The sequence below is a fragment of the Trichechus manatus genome, unplaced genomic scaffold (genome assembly GCF_000243295.1).
Source record: "Trichechus manatus latirostris isolate Lorelei unplaced genomic scaffold, TriManLat1.0 scaffold00110, whole genome shotgun sequence".
Lineage (NCBI taxonomy): Eukaryota > Metazoa > Chordata > Mammalia > Sirenia > Trichechidae > Trichechus > Trichechus manatus.
Genome location: NW_004444046.1, coordinates 5,806,780 through 5,829,038, shown reverse-complemented (window position 1 = coordinate 5,829,038; position 22,259 = coordinate 5,806,780). Strand labels below are relative to the sequence as shown.

The window sequence follows — 22,259 nt, the reverse complement described above, 5'->3', positions numbered from 1 at the left end:
CTCTATTCGCTTCTGTAGTGCCTGTTTGCCCATTAATTTACGTTTACAGAGCAACTCCTTAGGTTTTATGGGAACCCAAGATGCAGAAGATTAAAGCTTATAAAAAGTCATTCTTGGGGTACTTCTTAAATTTGCAGGTGTAAACCTCCTGGTAGGAACTGAAAATGGCCTGATGCTTTTGGACCGAAGTGGGCAAGGCAAAGTCTATAATCTGATCAACCGAAGGCGATTTCAGCAGATGGATGTGCTAGAGGGACTGAATGTCCTTGTGACAATATCAGGTAAGTCACTAGGATGACTGAGGCCTCTAGGTCTCCACAGGTGGGAAAGGTGATTGCCTGGTTTCTGAAGAAACAGCGAGTTCTGCCCTCCCCAGCTAACAAGCAATGCAATAAATTGTAGCAATGTAGCCGGGGCAAGATCACCCACATTTTGTAACACAGAGACTCTGACTTCCAAAGGAAAGTCTCACCTCTGCATTAAATTTAAATTGGGCAGAGACAGAAGCACAAAGGCAGTATATTTATAGGCCTTTAACCTCTGCCAGAACTCTGCAAGGATCTGTTTAAGGTGTCAGAGCTCCAGTCATTGCTATCTACTCTCCGCTGGAGAAATAAAAATCTAGGCCTCTGGGAATGGGGACTATTGTAAGCAGAAATTTCTCTGGTCTTTTTTCTCGCAAGAACTGCTCTTACTTGTAGTCCACTGATGTTCTGGCAACTTCAGCTGGCAATCTCTACAGAGATTTGAGTGTGAGAGTCGTCGTTACTGCTACACTCTGCTGCTTTCTGGTTCCCAAAAAGAGCTTTAAAAAAAAAAAAAAGATGGAGATGAAAGTGAAGGCCTTATTATTGGCAAGTTGAAAATGTGACCTGAAAAGTTAATGACTATTAAAAGAAAGTTTTTTTTTTTTCTGTCTTTCTGATGTGTTTGAAGGTGTTTAACAACACCTCTGTCTTCCCCACCTGTCTCATCCAGTGTGAATTCAGCTGTACCGACTACACATTACCACCTGGTTGGTGTTGTTAGCTGCCGTCCAGTTGACCCTCAGCTCATGGAGACGGCATGCACCATGGAACACTGCCCGTTCCTGCACCTGTCCTGTGACCGGTTGCAAATAGTCCATTGTGATCCATGGGGTTTTCTTTGGCTGATTTTCAGAAATAGACTACCAGACCTTTCTTCCTAGTTTATGGAGATGTGAAAATCCAGGCTGTATCCCAGAACAGTGGGTCAGACTCTCAGGGTGGCACCCAGGCATCGATAGCTTCGTTAGCTACCAGGATGTTTCCAAAGTGCAGCCCAGACTGAGAACCATGACTCCATAGTCGGCCATTGTTTCGCAGAGAGCCAACAGAGGGCTGCAGGATTGAACTTTGAAGGAAGTTCAGCTCTCCAGCTGTACTTCTGTTTTGAGGAAGATGCCTTCCCTTGGCAAGACAGTTTCCTCTTCCTTTACCTTCCTGTTGAATGCTCAGAGCTTCATCTATTTTTATTCTTTCCAACTGAGGGTTAACCAAGTAAACTCTACCTGCATTATTGTTTGAGTTTAATTCTGTCTTATCCTTTGTTCTGGTTAGTTGCTTTCTTGATTGCTACACTACCAAATCAGAATTAAAGACACGGATCTGCCAGTCACCTCCCCAAAGTGAAAGCACTACCTGAAAAGTCACGTTCAGCTTCATTTTGTTGTTAGCGACATGTCCCTATTCTTAAGAGTGCAACCATTTCCTCCTATCATGAGGCACAGATGGGAAAGGAGAAAATGAAATAGGAGCAAAGGATTCTTGAACTGTCCTCTGTGGGCATAGAAAGGAGGAAGCAGTGGCCCTCCTGCCTGTCCCAGCTATTGTGATCAATGCATATTCTAGGCCTTTGGTTACTTTAAAAGTGAATAGTAACTGCACAGTGATTCCCTTAATTTGTGAATGCACTCTCATGTCAAATCCAGTGTGCGATGCTTTCGTGAATTCTCTTCTTCTAGTATATATCTCATCTATAAAACATAAAGCAGCTTTTGAGGCCTGAGACAAATCAAAGAAAAATAAAACCTACAGCCTTAAAATTTCTGATAACTTAGGAAGAGCTGCCCCAATGGACATCACTCATACTTTTCTTGTCTGGTACGCAGATAATTTAATGGAATATTTAAATGTTCCCTGTGTATTCTTCAATATAGTCTAGATGTCTCCTTATCATCCTATGAATTCTTTACTCCAGAACCACTTTACCAAAGGGAACGTTTAACTTTTTTTCCAAGTACATATCCTCTTTCCTTTCCTATTTTTGTTTTACTTTCCTTTCAATGGAACTCAACACCCGAAACTTGTCCAGTGTTTTCTGAACCTGCATCACTGCATTGAACTTGTTTCTCTTGTCTCCTTTTTAAATTCCTTTCTCTGTTAAGTAAAATAAAACTACTGCCAGCTACCATCTTTAAAGTAATAGAGGAGGGCAATAAGTAGCTCTCTGTTAACATCTGCTGTCGGGTTAGAGGGTGAGGAAAAGGCAGTCACATATAAGTGTATGCTGAAATGTCCAGTTGTCAGCACTCCTTCATGTAAGGAGATTTTGAATATCCTGGAACTCTGGTCAACTACTCTGTTGCAGAGTTAGGTCGTACTGAGTTCAGCAAATGCCACCCTTTGCCCTAGGAAGAGAGAATAAGAGCACCTTACTCAAATAAGAAGGAACCCTGGTGGTGCAATGGTTAAGCACTAGGCTGCTAACCAGAAGGTCAGTGGTTCAAACACACTAGCCACTCCTCGGCAGAAAAGACCTGGTGGTCTGCTTCCATAAAGATTACAGCTTAGGAAACCCTATGGGGCAGTTGTACTGTGTTCTGTAGGATCACCGCGAGTCAGTGTCTGCTTGACGACACACAAGAACAACACTCAAATAAGAAACCACCTGAGTGTAGAGAACAAATCATGAAGCAATGATTTGTCCAAAATACTTAGAGCTGTTTTAACCGTTAGTCCTGGCAAAGATAACAACTTGTGGTTATTATGCCTTCAGGCTAAAAAAAAAAAAAAAAGTTTTTTAAACCAATCAATTAATTAATTAAATGGAGATGAGGAAGGAGAGAGAAAAAACTATCCCAGGGAGCTTGAAACTAAAGCTCTTTTCTTTCAACAGGAAAGAAGAATAAGCTACGAGTTTACTATCTTTCATGGTTAAGAAACAGAATATTACACAATGACCCAGAAGTGGAAAAGAAACAAGGCTGGATCACTGTCGGGGACTTGGAAGGCTGTATACATTACAAAGTTGGTAAGTCTAAAGTCATGGAATTTTAAGTTTGGTCTGTTCACTTCATCAGAATTATTCAGTTAAGTTTCATTCCAACTTTTCTATCAGATACTCATGATATGTCTGTGACCAATATAAAACATTGCTGGACCTTAAGTTTGTTTGCATTATTTCCAAACAAGTCAGACTGAGGTGAAAAGAATGCATTCAGAATGAAGTTATTGGATCACAGTTTGAAGATTTATATTCACTCCTTCCCAAAGACCCATTAGAATGACAATAAAGGAATAAAAATGCCCTAAACCCACAAGGACAAAGGGACCAGGAAAAGAGAAGGACAGCAAACAAGATGTGTCAACAAAATTGAACAGGAGTACTTGGATGATTGGAGACAGACTTGGCATGCCAGGAAATGCCAAATTCTAAGTCTACAGTAAGAGAAATCATAAAAATCCATCCAGTCACTCAAGAGAATCCAGCAAGGCCCATGATCTGAAGCCCCTGGTATATCCGAGATGGAGCTGGGGGGTGCGAAGGAGAGCAGGAAGATTGTTGGAGAGTTGATGAGCAGCAAGTCCTACAGAACCCAGTTCCCCCTGAGCAGTCAGACCTTCCCCTAATGCAACAGAAGATGAAAGTTCAGCACAGCCAAGAGCAGGGACAGGAGGCCAATCTGATGATGAGGATGATATGAATGTTTTCCTACTGAATTGTGAGGACCCCACCCTTACCAGAATCCTCCTACTCCTACTCTTCCCAAAATGCTGGCAGCCTTGCTTATGCCCCTAGGCAAGAGATTGAAGGATTTGTCTTTGGAGAAACTGAATGGCCAGAAAGAAAAGGTCTATAGGTACTAACATTTGGAGTGCCATAAAAAAGCTCTCTACCTAACTACCCTAAGTGAAGCCCAGCAGTCGATAAGCTCACCTATACCAGAGACTGTGGAAATCCATATTAGTATATGAAGGAGACCTAAACAGACAGAAAGAAAGGACTTTAGAGGAAACAGTGATAGCAAAAAGCAAAAGATAATTTAAAAAATCAATATAAAACCATAATAACTTCAGAAAGATTAGAAAAATTGTTTCCATAAAAGAAGAAGGTTGTTATTGTTGTTAGCTGCCATGCACAATGGGATCAGACCATTGTAATCCCTAGGGTTTTCATTGGCTGATTTTCACATGTAGATTGCCAGGCCTTTCTTCCTAGCCCATCTTAGTCTGGAAGCTCCTCTGGAACCTTTTCAGCATCTTAGGAACACACAAGCCTCCACTGACAGACTTGTGGTGACTGTGCATAAACTGCATTGGCTGGGAATTCAACCTGGGTCTCCTCCATGGAAGGCAAGAATTCTACCACTAAGCCACCACTGTCCTTTAAAAGAAGGATAAGTGACTATTTAAAAAAAAGAGATGTGGGGAGGCATTCAGAAACCAAGAAAGAACACTTGGAAATTAAAAATATATTGACAAGAATAAAAAATGTAATAGAAGTGTTGGAAGATAAAAATGAGGAAATCTCCCAGAAAGTAAAACAAAAAGAAAAGGAGCAGATAAGAATATGAAAGGATCATTCCAAGTCATTTAAAATCTAAGTAACATGAGTTTTAGGAAAAAGAGAAATTGTCAAAGAAATAGTACAAGAAAATTTCTTAGAACTGAAGGTCTTGAAATCCCAGATTTAAAGGATTCACTGAGTACCTTGTATAGTGAATGGAAAAAAAAAAGACCCCCAGCAAGGCGTATCAACATGAAATTTCAGTATCCAGGAAATGAGAAAGTCCTTAAAGCTGCTAGATCATAACTAAGTAAGTAGTTTACTTAATGTAAACTGTAATATAATGGACCCAGAATCAGAGTGACCTTGCCTAGGACTTTTCAACAGCAATACTAAAAGCTTAGAAGATAATGGAGCAAGGACTTCAAAATTCTGAGAGCAAAATGATTTCCAACTAGTATTTTATAACCTATCAAGTCATGAATCAAATATGAGTGCAGAATAAAAGTATTTTCAGGCATGCAGGATATCAAAAAATTTATGATCCATACAGTTTCTCAGGAAGCTACTGGAGAATGTGTTCTGTCAAAATAAAGGAATAAACCTGGAGATCCAGGAAAGAGATGAAGAAGATGTCCAGAATGATGGTGACTCTGAGATGACAGCTTTGCCACAGACCTAGAGAGAAATCAGTCCCAAGCATAGTGGGAGAGGAGTCCCTGGGTGGTATAAACAGTTAACACGCTCGACTGCTAACTGAAACGTTGGAGGTTCAGGGTCACCCAGAGGTGCCTTGGAAGAAAGGCCTGGTGATATACTTCTGAAAAAAAAAATCAGCCATTGAAAACCCTATGGAGCACAGTTCTGCTCTGACACAATGGGGTTACCATGAGCCAGAATAGACTCAGGCAGAAACTGGTACTGGTACTATAGTGAGAGAATGGAGCATTCCAGGAGGAGTGCCTCTGAGAGAAATAAGTTGGTAGTAATAGATTGCCTGCTGTATTTGACTATTTGTGTTTTCATTGAAGGGAGTTTATAGCATTCACAGAATGTTTACACATGCCTAGAGATAGGGAAATAGCAAATAAGGAAGTAGAAAAAAATGAGAGAAAACAAGAATGGAAATGTAATCTACTACATTGTTAGGTGCCATCGAGTCAGTTTCAACTCACAGCGACCCTATAGGACAGAGTAGAACTGCCCGTAGAGTTTCTAAGGAGCGGCTAGTGGATTTGAATTGCCAACCTTTTGGTTAGCAGCTGAGCACTTAACCACTACACTACCAGGGCTCTGTAATAAGCTATGAGCAATACTAATTTGAACGCTGGATATTGAGTTAACCAAAACTTGAAATTATAACTATATTGAGGATGTCAGGGGGAAGACGTGTGTGTATGAGAAAGAAAAACAAAGAGACAAAGCTGGAGAGAAAGGGATAATATGAGACTATTTTCCATACTAGAAAGTCAGTAAATAATGTCTACAACTGAAAAAAAAAATCAAGAAATAGCATTGTCAACATGTTATTTAGAAATACGTGGGTAAGTTACAGAAGAAATGGTTGAAAGAGTTGCAAATGGTTATTCTTAGGGCACAGAAATCAGGAGTGAGGCAGGGACTGCTGTTTTTCATTATAAGCCTCATAGAACTATTTAACTTTTTGAAACATTCACTTATATAACATTAAAAACCCAAAGTTGATTTTTGAAAAATAAGAAAAACTATGATACTCTGACATAGGAAGTGTTGTACTAAGTAGTGATCTTGAAGGTTCTGGTCCTTGAAAGGATATGTCTCCCATTGTTTATTAATAACATATCATATGGAGTTTTACAAACAAAAAAAGTCCCTGTTCTTACTGTACAGAAAAGGGGACTTATTGATATGCATTTAAAGCAGCTTTTGGAGAAAATAAACATTTAATGTCTGTAAACATATATCCACCACCCAGCTGTCAATTTGTCATGCCGTGGTGGCTTGTATGTTGCTTCATTGCTGGAAGCTTTGCCACCAATATTTCGAATACCAGCAGGTTCGCCTATGGTGGACAGGTTTCTATGGAACTACCAGACTAAGACAGACTAGAAGGAAAGACCTGGTGATCTACTTCCAATGAAGACCATATGGATCTATCCCTATTCGCAGATGATATGATCCTATACATAGAAAATCCTAGAGAAACCACAAGAAAGCTATTGGAATTAACAGAAGGACTGAGCAAAGTGGCAGGATATAAGATCAACATACAAAAATCAGCTGGATTCCTATACACTAACAAAGAGAACTCTGAAAAGGAAATCAGGAAAACAATACCATTTACAATAGCCCCCCAAAAGATAAAATACTTAGGAATAAACCTAACTAGGGACGTAAAAGACTTAAAACAAAGAAAACTCCAAAACACTACTGCAAGAGACTTTCATAAATGGAAAAACATACCATGCTCATGGATAGGAAGACTTAACATTGTGAAAATGTCAGTACTACCTAAAGCGATCTATAGATCCAATGCAATGCCAATCCAAATTCCAACACATTCTTTAACCATCTCAGAACTACCCGATCTCAGAACCTCCTATACAGCTACGGTAGTCAAAACAGCATGGTACTGGTACAACAATGGACACATAGACCAATGGAACAGAATTCAGAACCCAGAAATAAATCCATCCACCTGTGGACGCCTAATCTTCAACAAAGGGTCAAAGTCCCTTAAGTGAGGAAGAGATAGTCTCTTCAACAAATGGTGCTGGCAAAACTGGATATCCATTTGCAGAAAAATGAAACAGGAACCATACCTCGCCCCGTACACAAAACCTAACTCAAAATGGATCAAAGACCTAAATGTGAAACCTAAAACTATAAAGTTAATGAAGGAAAACATAGGGACAATGCTAGCAGCCCTAATTTATGACATAAATAGAATATCAAGCGTAACTAAAAAATGTACAAACTCCAGAAGATAAACTAGATAACTGGAACCTCCTTAAAAATAAATACTTATGCTCATCAAAAGACCAAGAGAGTAAAAGAGAACCTACACACTGGGTAAAAAAAAATCTTTGGCAACAGCATATCTGATAAAGGTTTAATCTCTAAAATATACAGAAAACTTCAATAACTCAAAAAGACAAGCAACCAATCACAAAATGGGCAAAGGACATGAACAGACACTTCTTCACCAAAGAGGACATTCCGGCGGCTACCAAATACATGAAAAGATGCTCATGATCTTTGGCCATTAGAGAGATGCATATCAAAACCACGATGAAATAACATCTCCCCGGCAAGAATGGCACTGATCAAAATTTCAGAAAACAGTAAATGCTGCCTAAGTTGTGGGCAGATTAGAACTTTCATACACTGCTGGTGGGAATGTAAAATGGTATAACCACTATGGGAAACAATATGACGCTTCCTTAAAAAGATAGAAATACCATATGATCCAGCAGCCCCACAAGGAGGAATATATCCTAGAGAAATAAGAGCTATCACACCCATGTTCATTGCAGCATTATTCACAATAGCAAAAAGATGGACACAGCCTAAGTGCCCATCAACAGATGAATGGATAAACAAATTATGGTACATACATACAACGGAATACTATGCAATGATAAAGAACAATGATGAATCCAGAAACATCTCACAACATAGATGAATATGCAGAGCATTATGCTGAGTGAAATAAGTCAGTCACAAAAGGATAAATATTGTATGAGACCCCTATTATAAAAACCCAAGAAAATGTTTACACACAGAAGTAAACAGTCTTTGATGGTTACAAAAGAGGAGGAGGGGTGGGAGGGAAATCACTAACTGGATAGTAGACAAGTGTTAACTTAGGTGAAGGGAAAGACAGTACACAATATCAGGGAAGTCAGCACAACATGACCAAGGCAAAGGAAGACACTGAGAGGAATGCAAGGAAACAAAAAAAAAAGAGGCAACCACAATAAATACTATAGCATATACAACCCTACAACAACAGTAAAAACAAATGATAACTTACAAGAAGATACACAGGCAGGTACATATACTGAATAGCGGAAGGAGGGGTATAGGAGTATACCCACATACATATATAGGTTAGGCTGTGGATATTTTTACATACATATTTGTATGTACAGCATGTATATTCATATATATAATAAAGCACAAAGGGGGCACAGCCATAGAAGTTTCCTAGACATATCCAAACACCTTGAGGGGCCGAGTTAGTGGGACAGAGGGCTGGGGACCATGATCTCAGAAGACATCTAGGTCAATTGGCATAACATAATTCATAAACAAAATGTTCTATATCCTACTTTGTTGAGTAGTGTCTGGAGTCTTAAAAGCTTGCGAGTGGCCATCTAAGATATATCTATTGGTACCATCCTGTTTGGAGCAAAGGAGAATGAAGAAAACCAAAGACACAAGGAAATATTAGTCCAAAGGACCAATGGATCACATGAACCACAGCCTCCACCAGGATGAGCCCAGAAAAACTACCACCACTGACCACTCTGACAGGAGTCACAATAGAGAGTCCCAGACAGAGCAGGAGAAAAATGTAGAACAAAACTCAAATTCACAAAAGAGACCAGACTTACTGGTCTGACAGAGACTGGAGGAACCCCCAAGACTGTGGACCCCGGATACCCTTCTAACTCAAAACTGAAGCCACTCCCGAAGTTCACCTTTCAGCCAAAGATTAGATATAAAACCAACAATAACATACCTGAGGAACATGCTTCTTAGATCAATCAAGTATACAAGACCAAATGGGCAACATCTGCCCAAAAGCAAAGACAAGACGGCAGGAAGGGACAGGAAAACTGAACAAATGGAAACAGGGAACCCACAGTGGAAAGAGGGAGAGAGCTGACCCATTGCAGGGATTGTAACCAATGTCACGAAACAATTTGTGTATAAATTTTTGAATGAGAAACTAATTTGCTCTGTAAACTTTCACCTAAAGCACAACTAAACAGAAAAAAAAATCCTATGGATCACAACAGAATATTGTCCAATTTAGTGCTGGAAGATGAGCCCCCTAGGTTGGAAGGCACTACACAATAGTCACAACAATGGATTCAGACATATCAAAAATCATACAGGTGGCACAGGACCAGGCACCATTTCGTTCTGTTTTACGTAAATGCCATGAATTGAAGCCAACTCAATGGCAACTAACAGCAGCAACAGTACAAACATATATAATGGCCACAGTAGATATGTATTGCTCCCAGGTACCTAGCACAGTGCCAGACACAGAGAAACCAGTTAGGAAGTATTTGCTAAAGGAATGAATGTTCAAAGGGTGTAGCATTGTTCACACACCAAACCACAGTGGGGAGTGTTCTTCCATAGCCAGCTGGTGAGATACAAGCTAATGTCTGCTCCACTATACATTTTTGTTTGGATATCAGAATTATTTGCTACTTTCTAACAGGATACCCTGGAATTATAATTTTGTCTTGTCTTCAACCTCATTATGTAGCAAAGTATAAAATACGCATCCTATTCATTCTCACACCCAATAGAATTCAAATTCATATACACATTTGGCCTTCTTTTGGAGAGAGTGGACTACTTTCTTTGAGAATAGCCCTTGTTTTCAGAGGAAAGCAATGTAATTAAGTGCTATTACAGAAATCATTTTAAGAATACTTCCAAAGATTTTTCTGATAAACCTTTTAGAAATTTCCTTTGACTGTTTTACTTTCATTTATTATTTAGCATTTGTTAATCCAGAAATGTCTAATGATCAAATTTCATATATATAAACTAAGGAAGTATGATTACAGAGCTGTGAAATTCATTGCAGAAAATAATGTCAAATTTCTGAATGTTCCTTTTTGCATATACCTACCAACTGGTTTTCTAAAACATCATGTTGCAATAGTCCCATTTGACCTCCAAATCTACCATTGGCCCTTCTATCATTGCTAGCCTCTTCCTTCTAACCACTGCTATCTGTTTTCATTGTCCCCACATCGGTAGGCTGACCTCTATCCACACGTGCAAAATGAAATGGAACCAGAGAGCAGTATCTAATAATTGTCTACCAGAAAATTGAGACCAGCTTAATGTTCAGAAAACAGCTTTTGACTCAGTATCCAAATAACCACTTGCAGTCTCTATCTTGCTTTCTCTGTGGGATTCAGCCAAGACAATGCTGATATCTCCTTGTAGCACATGATTATTTCCAGCACACTCAAATTCCTATGACATTTTAAAAATATAAAATAAGAACAAAACAAACGCAAAATTGTATATCCAAGAGTCATTTAAGATATTTCTTTATTTCTCTTAGCCCAGATGTACTTAGATAAGTTTTCATTTTCAAGGTTATTTTAAATTTTAATTGTGAATCTTTTCCTGGGTTTCAGATGAGGAGGTCAGAGGATAGTTAGTCTCCTAAAGCGTTTGTGTCATCAAAAGTAGAAAGGAGACAACTGGAAATTTAACACTTCATCTAAGTATATTAAAATCTTTCCTACCCAGTTTCTCCAGGACACAGAACATTCTGATTGTTCAGATATTTTATGATGAAAATGACTATCATTTGTGGATTACAAATTTTCTAAGAACTAGAATCTATAGTTTAATAGTGGAATACCCAGAAGGCACTTAAAGGATTCTGTAGTCTTCCAAGATCATCAATGTAAATATTGGTCATGATCATATCAGAGGCACACAGGCCATAGTAATCAATAGAAAGCCAGATAACAAGGTCTACTCTTTCTTTCGTCTACTCATAAACATTTATCGAGTACTTCTCTGTGTAAGGCAAAACCATAGTAGGTACTCAATCATTATACCAAATTTCTATCCACTGAATTTAAGATGCCTAATGTTCCATCGGAGCCCTGGGGGCGCAGTGCTTAAGAGCTCGGCTGCTAACCAAAACGTCAGCAATTCGAACCTACCAGCCGCTCCTTGGAAACCCTATGGGGGAGTTCTACTCTGTCCTATAGGGTCGCTATGAGTTGGAATTGACTCAACAGCAATGAGTTTGGTTTTTGAGAATGTTCCATCTTCCTATAGAATAAAAGCATTGTCAAAGTATGTGGAGCCCTGAAAAATAAGGCCATTAACAGAACCCAGACTACATCTTCCATTAAAAACATAAACAAGCAATTATTTCACTTAATAAATTGGAATTCAAATCTGAATAATAAGGAAGGGGCAGCCTTTATGTCTGTACCCATTTGCTGATGTTTCCACCATCTTGCCATACCAGCTCTCAGCTGCTTACATGTGGGTGAAATAAAAAGCAGGAACACTTATATGAAGATAGATTATTATTACAAATGAATAGTTCACATCTAGACCTAGTGGTTAAGCAGTTACATCTTTAGGTGGAGAAAACAGCCTTTAGTATAAAACAAAAGACCTCAACTATTCTGCAGACTAAATATATTAAACCCATTGCTGTCAAGTCGATTTTACTCATAGCAACCAAATACATTAAAGGAAGTTAAGTCTGTTTCCACGAGAAAATTCCACAACAGGAGCATCACCCTTGATTTTGGTTTTATATATATATTTGTATACAGTTATGGTTTTATATATGTATTATATATATTTACGTATAGCAGCTTCCATATTCATTAAAATAAAAAACTTGAATAAAGTGATATACTTTTAAATTTATAAATTTTTTATTACAGTTAAATATGAAAGGATCAAATTCTTGGTGATTGCCTTAAAGAATGCCGTGGAGATATATGCTTGGGCCCCAAAACCATATCATAAGTTTATGGCATTTAAGGTAAGCTGGCACGTGATTACCTAAAAAGCAGTTTCCCGTAAAGTGCTCTGTCCATCTGGCACAAAGACCAATACCAATTTTCCTGTTTTGAAAGTATAGATATTCTTGGCTTTATTATTCCAAAAGTAAAGACTAAGTATATACCATGCTGTAAAGTTAGTCAGTGAAAATTTGGGCGTACCCTCCTCTATTGGAGGTCTAGGAATCAGGAGACATTTAGGATGGAGTGGTGGCCGGGTAAAGCACTGACTGTGCTATTATGCAGTAAGACTCAGTATGAAGTCACCTAACTAGGACATATTCTGATATTTTGTCTGAAAAAGGCAGACCAACAACAGCACCAAATCTCAAGGTTGAACTGAATCTCTAAATCTCATAACCTTGTAAGCCTTTCTGGGTGACATCCCTAAAACTCAGTTGATGCTCATATCCACATTGCTGTTGGACTTCTCTGAAATGAATACTGAATGCAGTAATTTTAGGGAAATGACCTAGTTTCTTGACATTACTCAGTTTTTATTGCCTTTTCATTTTTGACCTGGGCTGAGTCTATATCCATCATGGTGGAATTGATCAATCATGAGATTCAGCAGGTTGGGAATAGGCTAGTCTCATTGCGCAGCACAATGAAGGCTGACCCCAAAATGCCAGGAAGACCAGTACTTGCAGGCATGCTGATGTGTGCAGAACCACATAGCCTTTCCATGGCCGAAGTGAATTTATATCCTGTTTCCTCTCTGTCTCTCCTTCTGTATCTTATCGGCCCTCACTTTTTTCTCTCCACCTTTGTGACTTATCTCCCTTTATTTATTTTTTCCTGCCACATATGCTGCGTAAGGGCAGAAACTGCCATGGGAACATTATGTTGGCTCTCTTTGGGGCTGAATCACCCCACTTTTAAATTGTGCCCTTAGTGCAAATGGTTCATTTGTGATGTGCTCAAGAAGATAGACTCGCCAGTGGCAATAGGCTCTCTTGCATAACCCCACTTTTATGGAGAGCCATTTTTGGAATGCATCAGGTTAGTAATAACGAAGAACTTTTAAGGGATGACTCCTTAAAAGCTAAAGTGGTGCTACTGTTCTGCCAAAACCTGTCTATGCAAAAGCTTTTCAATCAGGACCCCATTCGCATTCGAGTTCTGGAGTTACTGCCATCAATCAGTGTAATAGCCAAAGTGAATGAGAAGGTGCAAACTGCTCTATTCAGCAGTCCAGACCCAGCCTGGGAAAGGAAACTTGGACTGGAAAGGCTGGAGCTGGCAGGGGGTCAAGTCCTCCCCTAGGACAAGGACAGGAGATCAGTGCTTCCTATGCTCTGAGAATGATGTTAGGAAAAGATGAGGAGAGGGAGGTCTGTTAGGTGCCAGTGGCATTATGGCCAAAGCACATGAGGTTATACAAATTCTCTCTTGGCCTGCAATACTCAGTAAAGGTGGAGTGTGATTCAACAGTGGTAAAGGAAAACAGAGGAACACTGGACAGCTAGTTGGGGTTTGGGCCCCAGATTCCAACACACAGAACCTTAATAAACTTGGCTGGAGCTTTCTTTTTTCCTGTCAGTTAAACACAAGTAGCGAACAGAAGCTTGAGACTTGTGATGTTTCACCCCTGCCTCCCACCCTCCTTATCAATCACCCAAAACCCAACTTTCAGATTCAGCATTAAGTGTAGGGAAAGCACCAGTCTGACCTCCTATCACTCACTGAAGGAAAGTCGTAACCAGACCACACCCATTATCCTGAACAGGCTTAGCACAGGGCCAGCCTCAGCTGCCCACCCCAGGCTCTTTCTGAAAGACAGCAGCCATGGATGGCCCTGGCTGCCACAGGGGAGTAAGAGGGGCCAGAGATGTTTCTGTGGCTTTTCCAGAGGGAAAAGGCTAGAAATAAACCGGAAAGAACAGTAGTACCCAAGCACCAGTTTTTTAATATACAATTAATGATGCCACCCACTATCAAATTGACAACTCTAAATCAACCTCTCTGTCCTGGAGGTAAAGGGGTAAAGAAAGGGGCACAATGAGTGCTAGGGCCTACCTCTGAGAGCCAGAATATTAATAGACCTAAAATGGAAAGAGACATCTCCTAGCTTTTTAATTTAAGAAAGTCAGAGATTAATTTCCACCAGCCAATGGCCAAAGGAAAGAATTATTAAGATAACCTCTTTGGATAATGTGGATACTCATGGGGTGATTTTTAAAGTCTTTTGCAGATCTCCAGCACAAGCCTCTGCTTGTTGATCTCACGGTAGAAGAAGGTCAAAGATTAAAGGTTATTTTTGGTTCACACACTGGTTTCCATGTAATTGATGTTGATTCAGGAAACTCTTATGATATCTACATACCATCTCATGTAAGTTCCTGGAAGCGAATGTCAATGGCTGTCTGTTAACAGCCTGCATGCAGAAAGAACTTTCAGTAGAAATCGTACTAACTTTTACAATCGGTGAAGCAGGTGAACTTTTGGCCTTCACTAGATAGAAAAGAGCCCTGGTGGCGCGGTGATTAAGCGTTAGGCTGCTAACCTAAAGGTCAGTGGTTGGGACCCACCAGCCACTCCATGAAAGAAAGATGTGGCTGTCTGCTTCTGTGGGTTTACAGCCTTGGAAACCCTATGGGGCAGTTCTCCTCTGACTTATAGGGTGGCTGTGAGTTAGGATCAACTCGATTGGAACGTGTTTGGGTTTTTTGTTTGTTTGTTTGTTTTGGGGGTTTTTTTTTATTTTTTTTTATTTTTGCTTTGTTTAAGTAGATAGAATGCTTTTGATAAATAAGACGTGTAAATTTAACACATTTTTATCACTACCTAAATCTGAGTAACGTGACAATAGAAATTATTTGACATTTCTCCATTTCTCTCTCTAGACATTGAACTAAAACACATAGGATGTTTTTCCTTCAGGGGCAAAAATTTTGTGTTTTAAGCAGGACTATAATAGATGACTTCTTATTTTCAACATTTGAAGCGAGATTGGTTCTTCTTATGTGAGTGAAGGCCAATAGTCAGGTACTAGTTTTGTGGGGAAACTCCTTTTTCTGCTATTTCTAGTTCTTCTCTTCAACTTGAGGGCCATGTGGGTAGTGGATTCAGACACACTGGAGCTCGTACCCTGACTCTACCATGTATTACCTTTGCAATTTGGACACATTAGTTAGCCTCTCCAGCCCTCAGCTTTCACATCTGTGAAATGGAGATAAAAGGACCTATCTCATAGGGTTACTGTCAGAATTAAATGAGATAATGGCTCTAAAGTGCTTGGCACAGGGCCCTACAAATTGGAGCCCTCCTTATTAATAATATACTATTAGTATTACTGTACTGGCTCATTGCCTAAAACATGGCTTCTCAAGGGAAACACTGCACATGGATTCACTTAGTAGGGTTGTTGTGATGTCAGATTTGTGTCCTATATATAATCCCATGGCGAACATACAGTAGAAACTGTTATCAGGACAATCTGAAACCTAGTCTGTTCCTGACTGATACTTCAAGAGTTTAAAGACCTTACTTCAAAGAAGCACAATAATTGAAAAACGTTATTTTAGTACATTACACACACACATACACAGACACGCAATTGTCATTCAGTGCTGCATTAGAGCGCATGTGTGTGCACCTGCACCCAGGATCTCACAGCTCCTGTCCTCAGTGACACAGCTGGGACGTCACTGTGATCATCCTTGGTGACCCGCTCATACACCGATGAAGCACATACTGGGCTGCCATGATATTCTCAACTAATGACTTGCATTCCAGGGGATCACCCAGCCCCACCCCTTTTCCTAGAACAAGTCAATCCACATTTATTGCAGTAACATTTGTTTGTTTTTATAATGAGTAATAGTTTTAAAAAAAAAATTTTTTCCTACACAAGCCATTAATTTGGATTATTCTGACACCCAGATAAACAATCTGTGTTATATGTTCATATCCCATTTGGTGAGCTTGCATCTTGGCCCCTCGGGTATTTAGGCTGTCTCCATCAGATTCAGCTGGCTTGCATTCCCTTATCTTTTTGGAAGGAGCTTATTCTAATGGAAAACATGTGAAATTCACTGCCAGCGGGATATGGGTTCAAATCCCAATTCTACCACCAAATACTAGTGCAGCTTTAGTCTAGGTACCTAACCCCCGTAAGATGCACTTAACTCATTTGTAAACAAACATATCTATGTGGAGAGCAGGGAGCTGTTGTAAAGACTGGAAATTTGTAAGGGACCTAGCCCAGTGATTGGCGTTGCTGTGTAGGAGCAGGTAAATTGTGTTCTCGACCTAGTGACCAGGTTTGTATTTACCAGAGTATTTGACAGATCAATCATCAAATTAAGCAAAGCAGATTTCAGTCTCTAGAGTGAAAAATGAAATATATATATATATACATTTTTTTTTTCTTAACAATTCTTAGAGATAAATATTCAAGGTATTGTCTTATTTTAAAAAGAATAACGCTTGGCCTTTCTTTGTCTTCTAGATTCAGGGCAATATCACTCCTCATGCTATTGTCATCTTGCCTAAAACAGATGGAATGGAAATGCTTGTTTGCTATGAGGATGAGGGGGTGTATGTAAACACCTACGGGCGGATAACTAAGGATGTGGTGCTCCAATGGGGAGAAATGCCCACGTCTGTGGGTAGGTTAACCATTCCTTATCTCCTTCAGCAGTTACACCCCCCAAATGAAACGAAAGTCAAGAAATGTGAAACAACCATTTGATTCCACAAAAAAAAAAAAAAAAGTCTGTGACTAACACTTGTAAGACTTGCTTTGTCCGTTTATCTCAAGTTGTTTGTCGTTTTTGTGGTTAAGATGTGAACAGATGCTGTGAGTTATTGCCCATCTAATGTTTTTAATGCAGTTTTGGAAATTCCTTTTGACAGCCTACATTCATTCCAATCAGATAATGGGCTGGGGCGAGAAAGCTATTGAGATCCGGTCAGTGGAAACAGGACATTTGGATGGCGTATTTATGCATAAGCGAGCTCAAAGGTTAAAGTTTCTATGTGAAAGAAATGATAAGGTAAATCCGTTTCAACATTTGCATTAGTGTTTGCATTTTAAGAGACCACCAGGTACCTGTGAAACCTTCATTTTCCTCTATACTGATTTGAGTCACATCTGTGTTAAACAATCAATATTATCTTAAAATGGCATTATTTGGTTTGATTCATGTGAGCACTCAAAATACATTATTCACATATCAAAAAAGACATAAGAACATCTTAAAATTTCTTGTAAACTCTTAGTAACCTTTGTGGCCTGTGGGCCCTATGATGACTCAGCAGATACCCCAAATTCTCCTAAGCTCTTAGAATAGTTGGCCCGCATTAATCACCTCACAGTGGGTCAGCTTTATACTTCCACTTTTAGACTTCTCACAAAGTCACTATCAGGACCTAACTCATCATATTATCTTCACCTTTAAATGTAAAACATTTGATATGTAGTAATATAAACTTTTACAAAATGTCACCCATTCTTTAAGGAATGCACAATCACAAACTCAACTAGTGCCATGTCCTCTGTCATCCCAGCCATGTTTCTTCTGAAGTGTCATAGGGGGACTGTTTTCCAAGGAAGTTGGCTTTGTCCATCTGGCATGATTAGTTACCACTGAAGGGTATTCTGCAGCAGTGCCAATTCCACCTTACGCTTCCTGTAGAGTAACCCAGAGTTTTTAGAAGCTAAGCTGTACTGCATTTGTGAATTCATCTTTTGTGGCCATCCCCAACATAGAAGTGCTTTCCCAAAAGCAGCAGACATAAACACATAGAAAAGAATGTGATGGCTTGAACAGTTGTATGTCTGTATTTGCCCACCCTTGTTCCCCAGGGGCCAGTCTGGTCTTAGTCCAACCCTGGAGGTGTGGGTCTAGTCTAGATTCGACCCTGGCCAACAACTCTGACTTGGTGTGGTATGGGTGTACAGTGGCTGGGGGTGGCAAGGATGGTCCCAGGGCCATACCAGAGTATGTCAGAAAACAGGCCTGACCCCTGGTAACACTCCAGCATCCACCCAGTCTCTTTGGGTTTCATAAAACTAAGATTGATCTGGCATGGACCCCCACACTCAGGTTCATTGACGACGCCCCTCCCACCCCCCGCCCAGCAAGCCTGTCCCAGGATGTGCTTACACCCTCAGGAGTAGGCCAGGACCACACCTGTGACTGGGCTCTGAGGTTTAGAGACCAGGAGACACAACCTGGAGAGAGCAGCAGCCCTTCTTTCCCTCCCTCTCTGTGCTTCCCCATTTGGTTCATTGCCCCTGATGTCAGCTTTACTTTCACACGTAGCCTTGGCTGAACGGCAAGCAGTTCCGCAGAACTGTTGAAGGAGCTGTTGCTGAGAGACAGCGTTCTCCTGAAGGAGCTGTGGAGCTGAAGTAGCAGAGACGTTTATACTAGTGACAAAAGCAAATGCCTTGGACCAAAGTTAGGTGTTGACTGACTGAAGGGCTAGGCCACGCCCAGAATATTACTCTCCTGGGGCAGTGGTTCATTAACATTCAGCTCAAGCAAGCAGTAACCTAAATTTTGCTCACTTCTCTCAACTCTAATGAAATGATTTAATGGACTCAGACCTAATGGACTGTGGTTCCCTTATTAATGCCGTCATCTCATTTGGCCTGGGATATGCCAGAGTCAGCAGAGAAGCCAAGCAATAACTCTTAAAATGTCACAGCCAATAGGCATTAAACACCTTACCTTATTTGACCACAAACAATTCATTTATTTTTTTTAATTTAAAAGATTGGAAACTAAAGTTGTATAGTAGTCAGTAGGCCCAAAATTCTCTCCTTGACTTTAGGAATCTGAAAAGTTTTCTCTTCAATCCCAACGTCTGCCCTCTTGTCATTATGGGGGAGAGAAGTGTGACCTCTGTGCCTTTCCAGAAATTAATAAAGGGCTTGTTCTGTCCTAGGCCACAAATCCAGCACATTATCCTAGCATTAAACTCCCTTTTAAAATGTGAGCACCCAAAAGGATTTTATGAATCAAGATGTTGCCCCTTCAGTGTCCCTGAAGGCCACTACCACGATCAGTAATAATAATAACCATAGTAATAAAGGCAGGAGTGTTTACATAGGATGCACTGTACCAAAAGGTACTTTATTAAACACCAGCCATTAAGCTGTAAGAGCTGACACATGGCAAGGCTAGGACATGTGAGAGAAAATGGATGGACGGTTGAAGAAGAAAAGGGGAAAAATGCAGTTGAACTAATTTCTTTTTAATTTCAAACAGGTATTTTTTGCATCCGTGCGATCTGGAGGAAGTAGCCAAGTGTTTTTCATGACCCTCAACAGAAATTCCATGATGAACTGGTAACAGAAGAGCACTTGGCACTTATCTTCATGGCGTTAGTTCTAATTTAAAAGAACATAACTCATGTGGACTTATGCCAGTCTAGAGGCAGAATCAGAAGGCTTGGTTGAACTTACCACTTGCCCCTGTTCCTCTCCCTCCACCCCTCCCAGTACAGTCCATCTTTCAGTGTTGCAGCCTGGTTGAGAAAGAGAGAAAAAGGTGGCAGCAATTTCCAGGAGATTCCCAAGGACGCTGCATTGTCTGTGGACAGAGATGGACATGTGCCCTTCGGAGTTAGGGATAGAAACAAATACTGTATGCTCTTATGATCAAGTTGTGTTTTGGTGGGTTTTGAGATTTTTACCTTTTTCTTTACCCCCTTACTTCGTAAGAATGGGGAGAGAACGCATACTGAGAAAATGAGTCTGTTTTTAATTCTGTCTGCCTGCTAGCTTTAAGTATATGGTATGTTGTAAAATTTCCAATTTCAAACGGTGAGAGACAGCACAATAAATGTACCTTATCTCCTCACACTGAAGGCCATAACTGCGTAGTGGAGTAATTTTAGAACTCTTTTGCCTTCACCAACCCAAAAGGTTGCTTTTTGATAGCAACTGGCTAATGAATTTTTAAAAGAGAAGAAAAATACTAGTTTTCCCCTCTTTTGGGAAATAGGTTTTAAATGGCTAAACTACTAGCCTTAGACTAATAAAATCAACTACCATTTTTGTGAGTCTGACAGGCCATATTCTTATATGACCCTCTACAGGATGGAGTGTGTTGAATGGGATAGTAGTGCCGTTGAGTTGAGTTGGCTCTAGCGATTGAGGGACTCCATAACACAGCTCTCCCTCAGCTATTAAGCAGCAGATCAGGGCAAAAGATGGGATGGCAGATGGGATCAGGCAGAAAGAGCTCTGGGAAACAAGCTTATACTTTTTTCTTTTATTTAAATGCACAAAGCCTCTATGGCTAAGAGGTCACATGGTTTGGGCTTCATTAGGACTGAGACTTTGTGGAATTCTTTCTGGGAATTGAGGAGTGGATGACATCCAGGCTCTGGTCATTCCCATCTCTCTCCTGAGGGTGCCACTTTCTCAAGATGAAAACTGTGACTGAAAAAAAAAATGAATAATAAATGTTTCTGAGCTGCCTGTGTTCTCTCTGGGTTGGTGAGTGAAGGGACTAGACTACTGAGCCTGCCTGAGACAGACACAGCAGGCATTGCTGGTTTGAGTTTTACAGAACTTGAAAGCAAGGCTTTGGCCAAAATACTGAGACCCTAATCATTTTCCCTTCCTCCAAATTACCCAGCATACGGTAAACAACATTTGTGCAGAAATATGTATGTATTTAGTTCAGGTTGACTTGTGTCCTATAAACTCTTACTCAGATCATTTGAACTTCTACGTGACTGTCTCAGATTTTTTTTCCGAAGCTACAAGCATGGCCGCCTGTGGTATCAAGGTGTTGCAAAACGATATCTGTGTTGCGCTTCCTGTTTTAACCTACCTCGTTTTGTTTGTTTGTGTTTCACTGTTCATCATAGCAGTGTTATCTCCAGGAGACATATAGAGAGCTCAACTGGCAATCTCAGGTGTATTTAATATTTTTAAAACAAAACAGTGGTTGGCCAAATTGTTCTTCTTAAAAAAATGAAAAATACCAACAGCAATAAAACCTAATGTGGCTTGTTTCTGGAGAACCATATGATTACTGCAAACAGAGCCAAAAAAAAAAAAAAAAATTTTATGACCCTACTGATTTTGCCTGAATACATGAGCAGCTGATGTACTATTAATGAGAACGAAATCCATATTAGGGAATGGAGCCATTTCAATCTGGTGATTTGGGTGAGGGGGGAAGGAAAAGGGGAATCTTCTGGTTTCTGGATTAGATACTTACGCCCCTCCTGTAGAGGTGGTTGTCATTTGCATTTATTTTAAGCAGGTAACATACAGGAATGGAATTGAGGATTATCTTCAGGCAGTCACCAAGATGTCCTCATCATGGTCCCTTTAGCTCTCAAAAGCAATGAAATCCTCCCGTTCTCATTTTTACTGCTCGGTTACGCTGCTGAACAGTACTGTCTTCACAAATTGCATGCAACAAATTCAGCAATAACTTTTGGATTGAATTTAACAACTACTGTAATTGGATGCTGACATGGACAAAATATATTGATCTGGGTCTCATCCCCGAATGTGATTGCCACCAGCTCTTTATATTGCTACTGTGGTATTTTAAACCAGAAGCTTCTTTAAATTATGTTGCAAACTGATCTTTGTTTATTTTTTGTTTTGTTTTGTTTTTATTTCTAAATAATAAGTTTTGAAACACACAGCTTTAAATGATTTTTTATTGTGGGATTTTGGGGTACAGTTAAGAAATAAAAGGGAATCATTGTGTTTAAACATAAGGTAGTTTGTGAATGTATTTT

General features: G+C 39.9%; 1 protein-coding gene across 12 annotated transcripts in view; it reads left to right on the top strand.

Annotated features, from left to right (window-relative positions):
- TNIK (TRAF2 and NCK interacting kinase) overlaps positions 1 to 21,577 on the top strand; it is a 469,288-nt gene extending 447,711 nt beyond the window's left edge. For all 12 annotated transcript variants that reach the window (XM_023737917.1, XM_023737914.1, XM_023737916.1 and 9 more), the window contains 7 exons: positions 138 to 281; positions 3,139 to 3,273; positions 12,414 to 12,514; positions 14,718 to 14,867; positions 16,987 to 17,146; positions 17,394 to 17,533; positions 19,757 to 21,577. In XM_023737917.1, the coding sequence (XP_023593685.1) occupies positions 138 to 281; positions 3,139 to 3,273; positions 12,414 to 12,514; positions 14,718 to 14,867; positions 16,987 to 17,146; positions 17,394 to 17,533; positions 19,757 to 19,840 (914 nt within the window). In that variant the 3' untranslated portion in view covers positions 19,841 to 21,577. The remainder of the gene's footprint in view (positions 1 to 137; positions 282 to 3,138; positions 3,274 to 12,413; positions 12,515 to 14,717; positions 14,868 to 16,986; positions 17,147 to 17,393; positions 17,534 to 19,756) is intronic.
- The last annotated feature ends 682 nt before the right edge of the window (positions 21,578 to 22,259 follow it).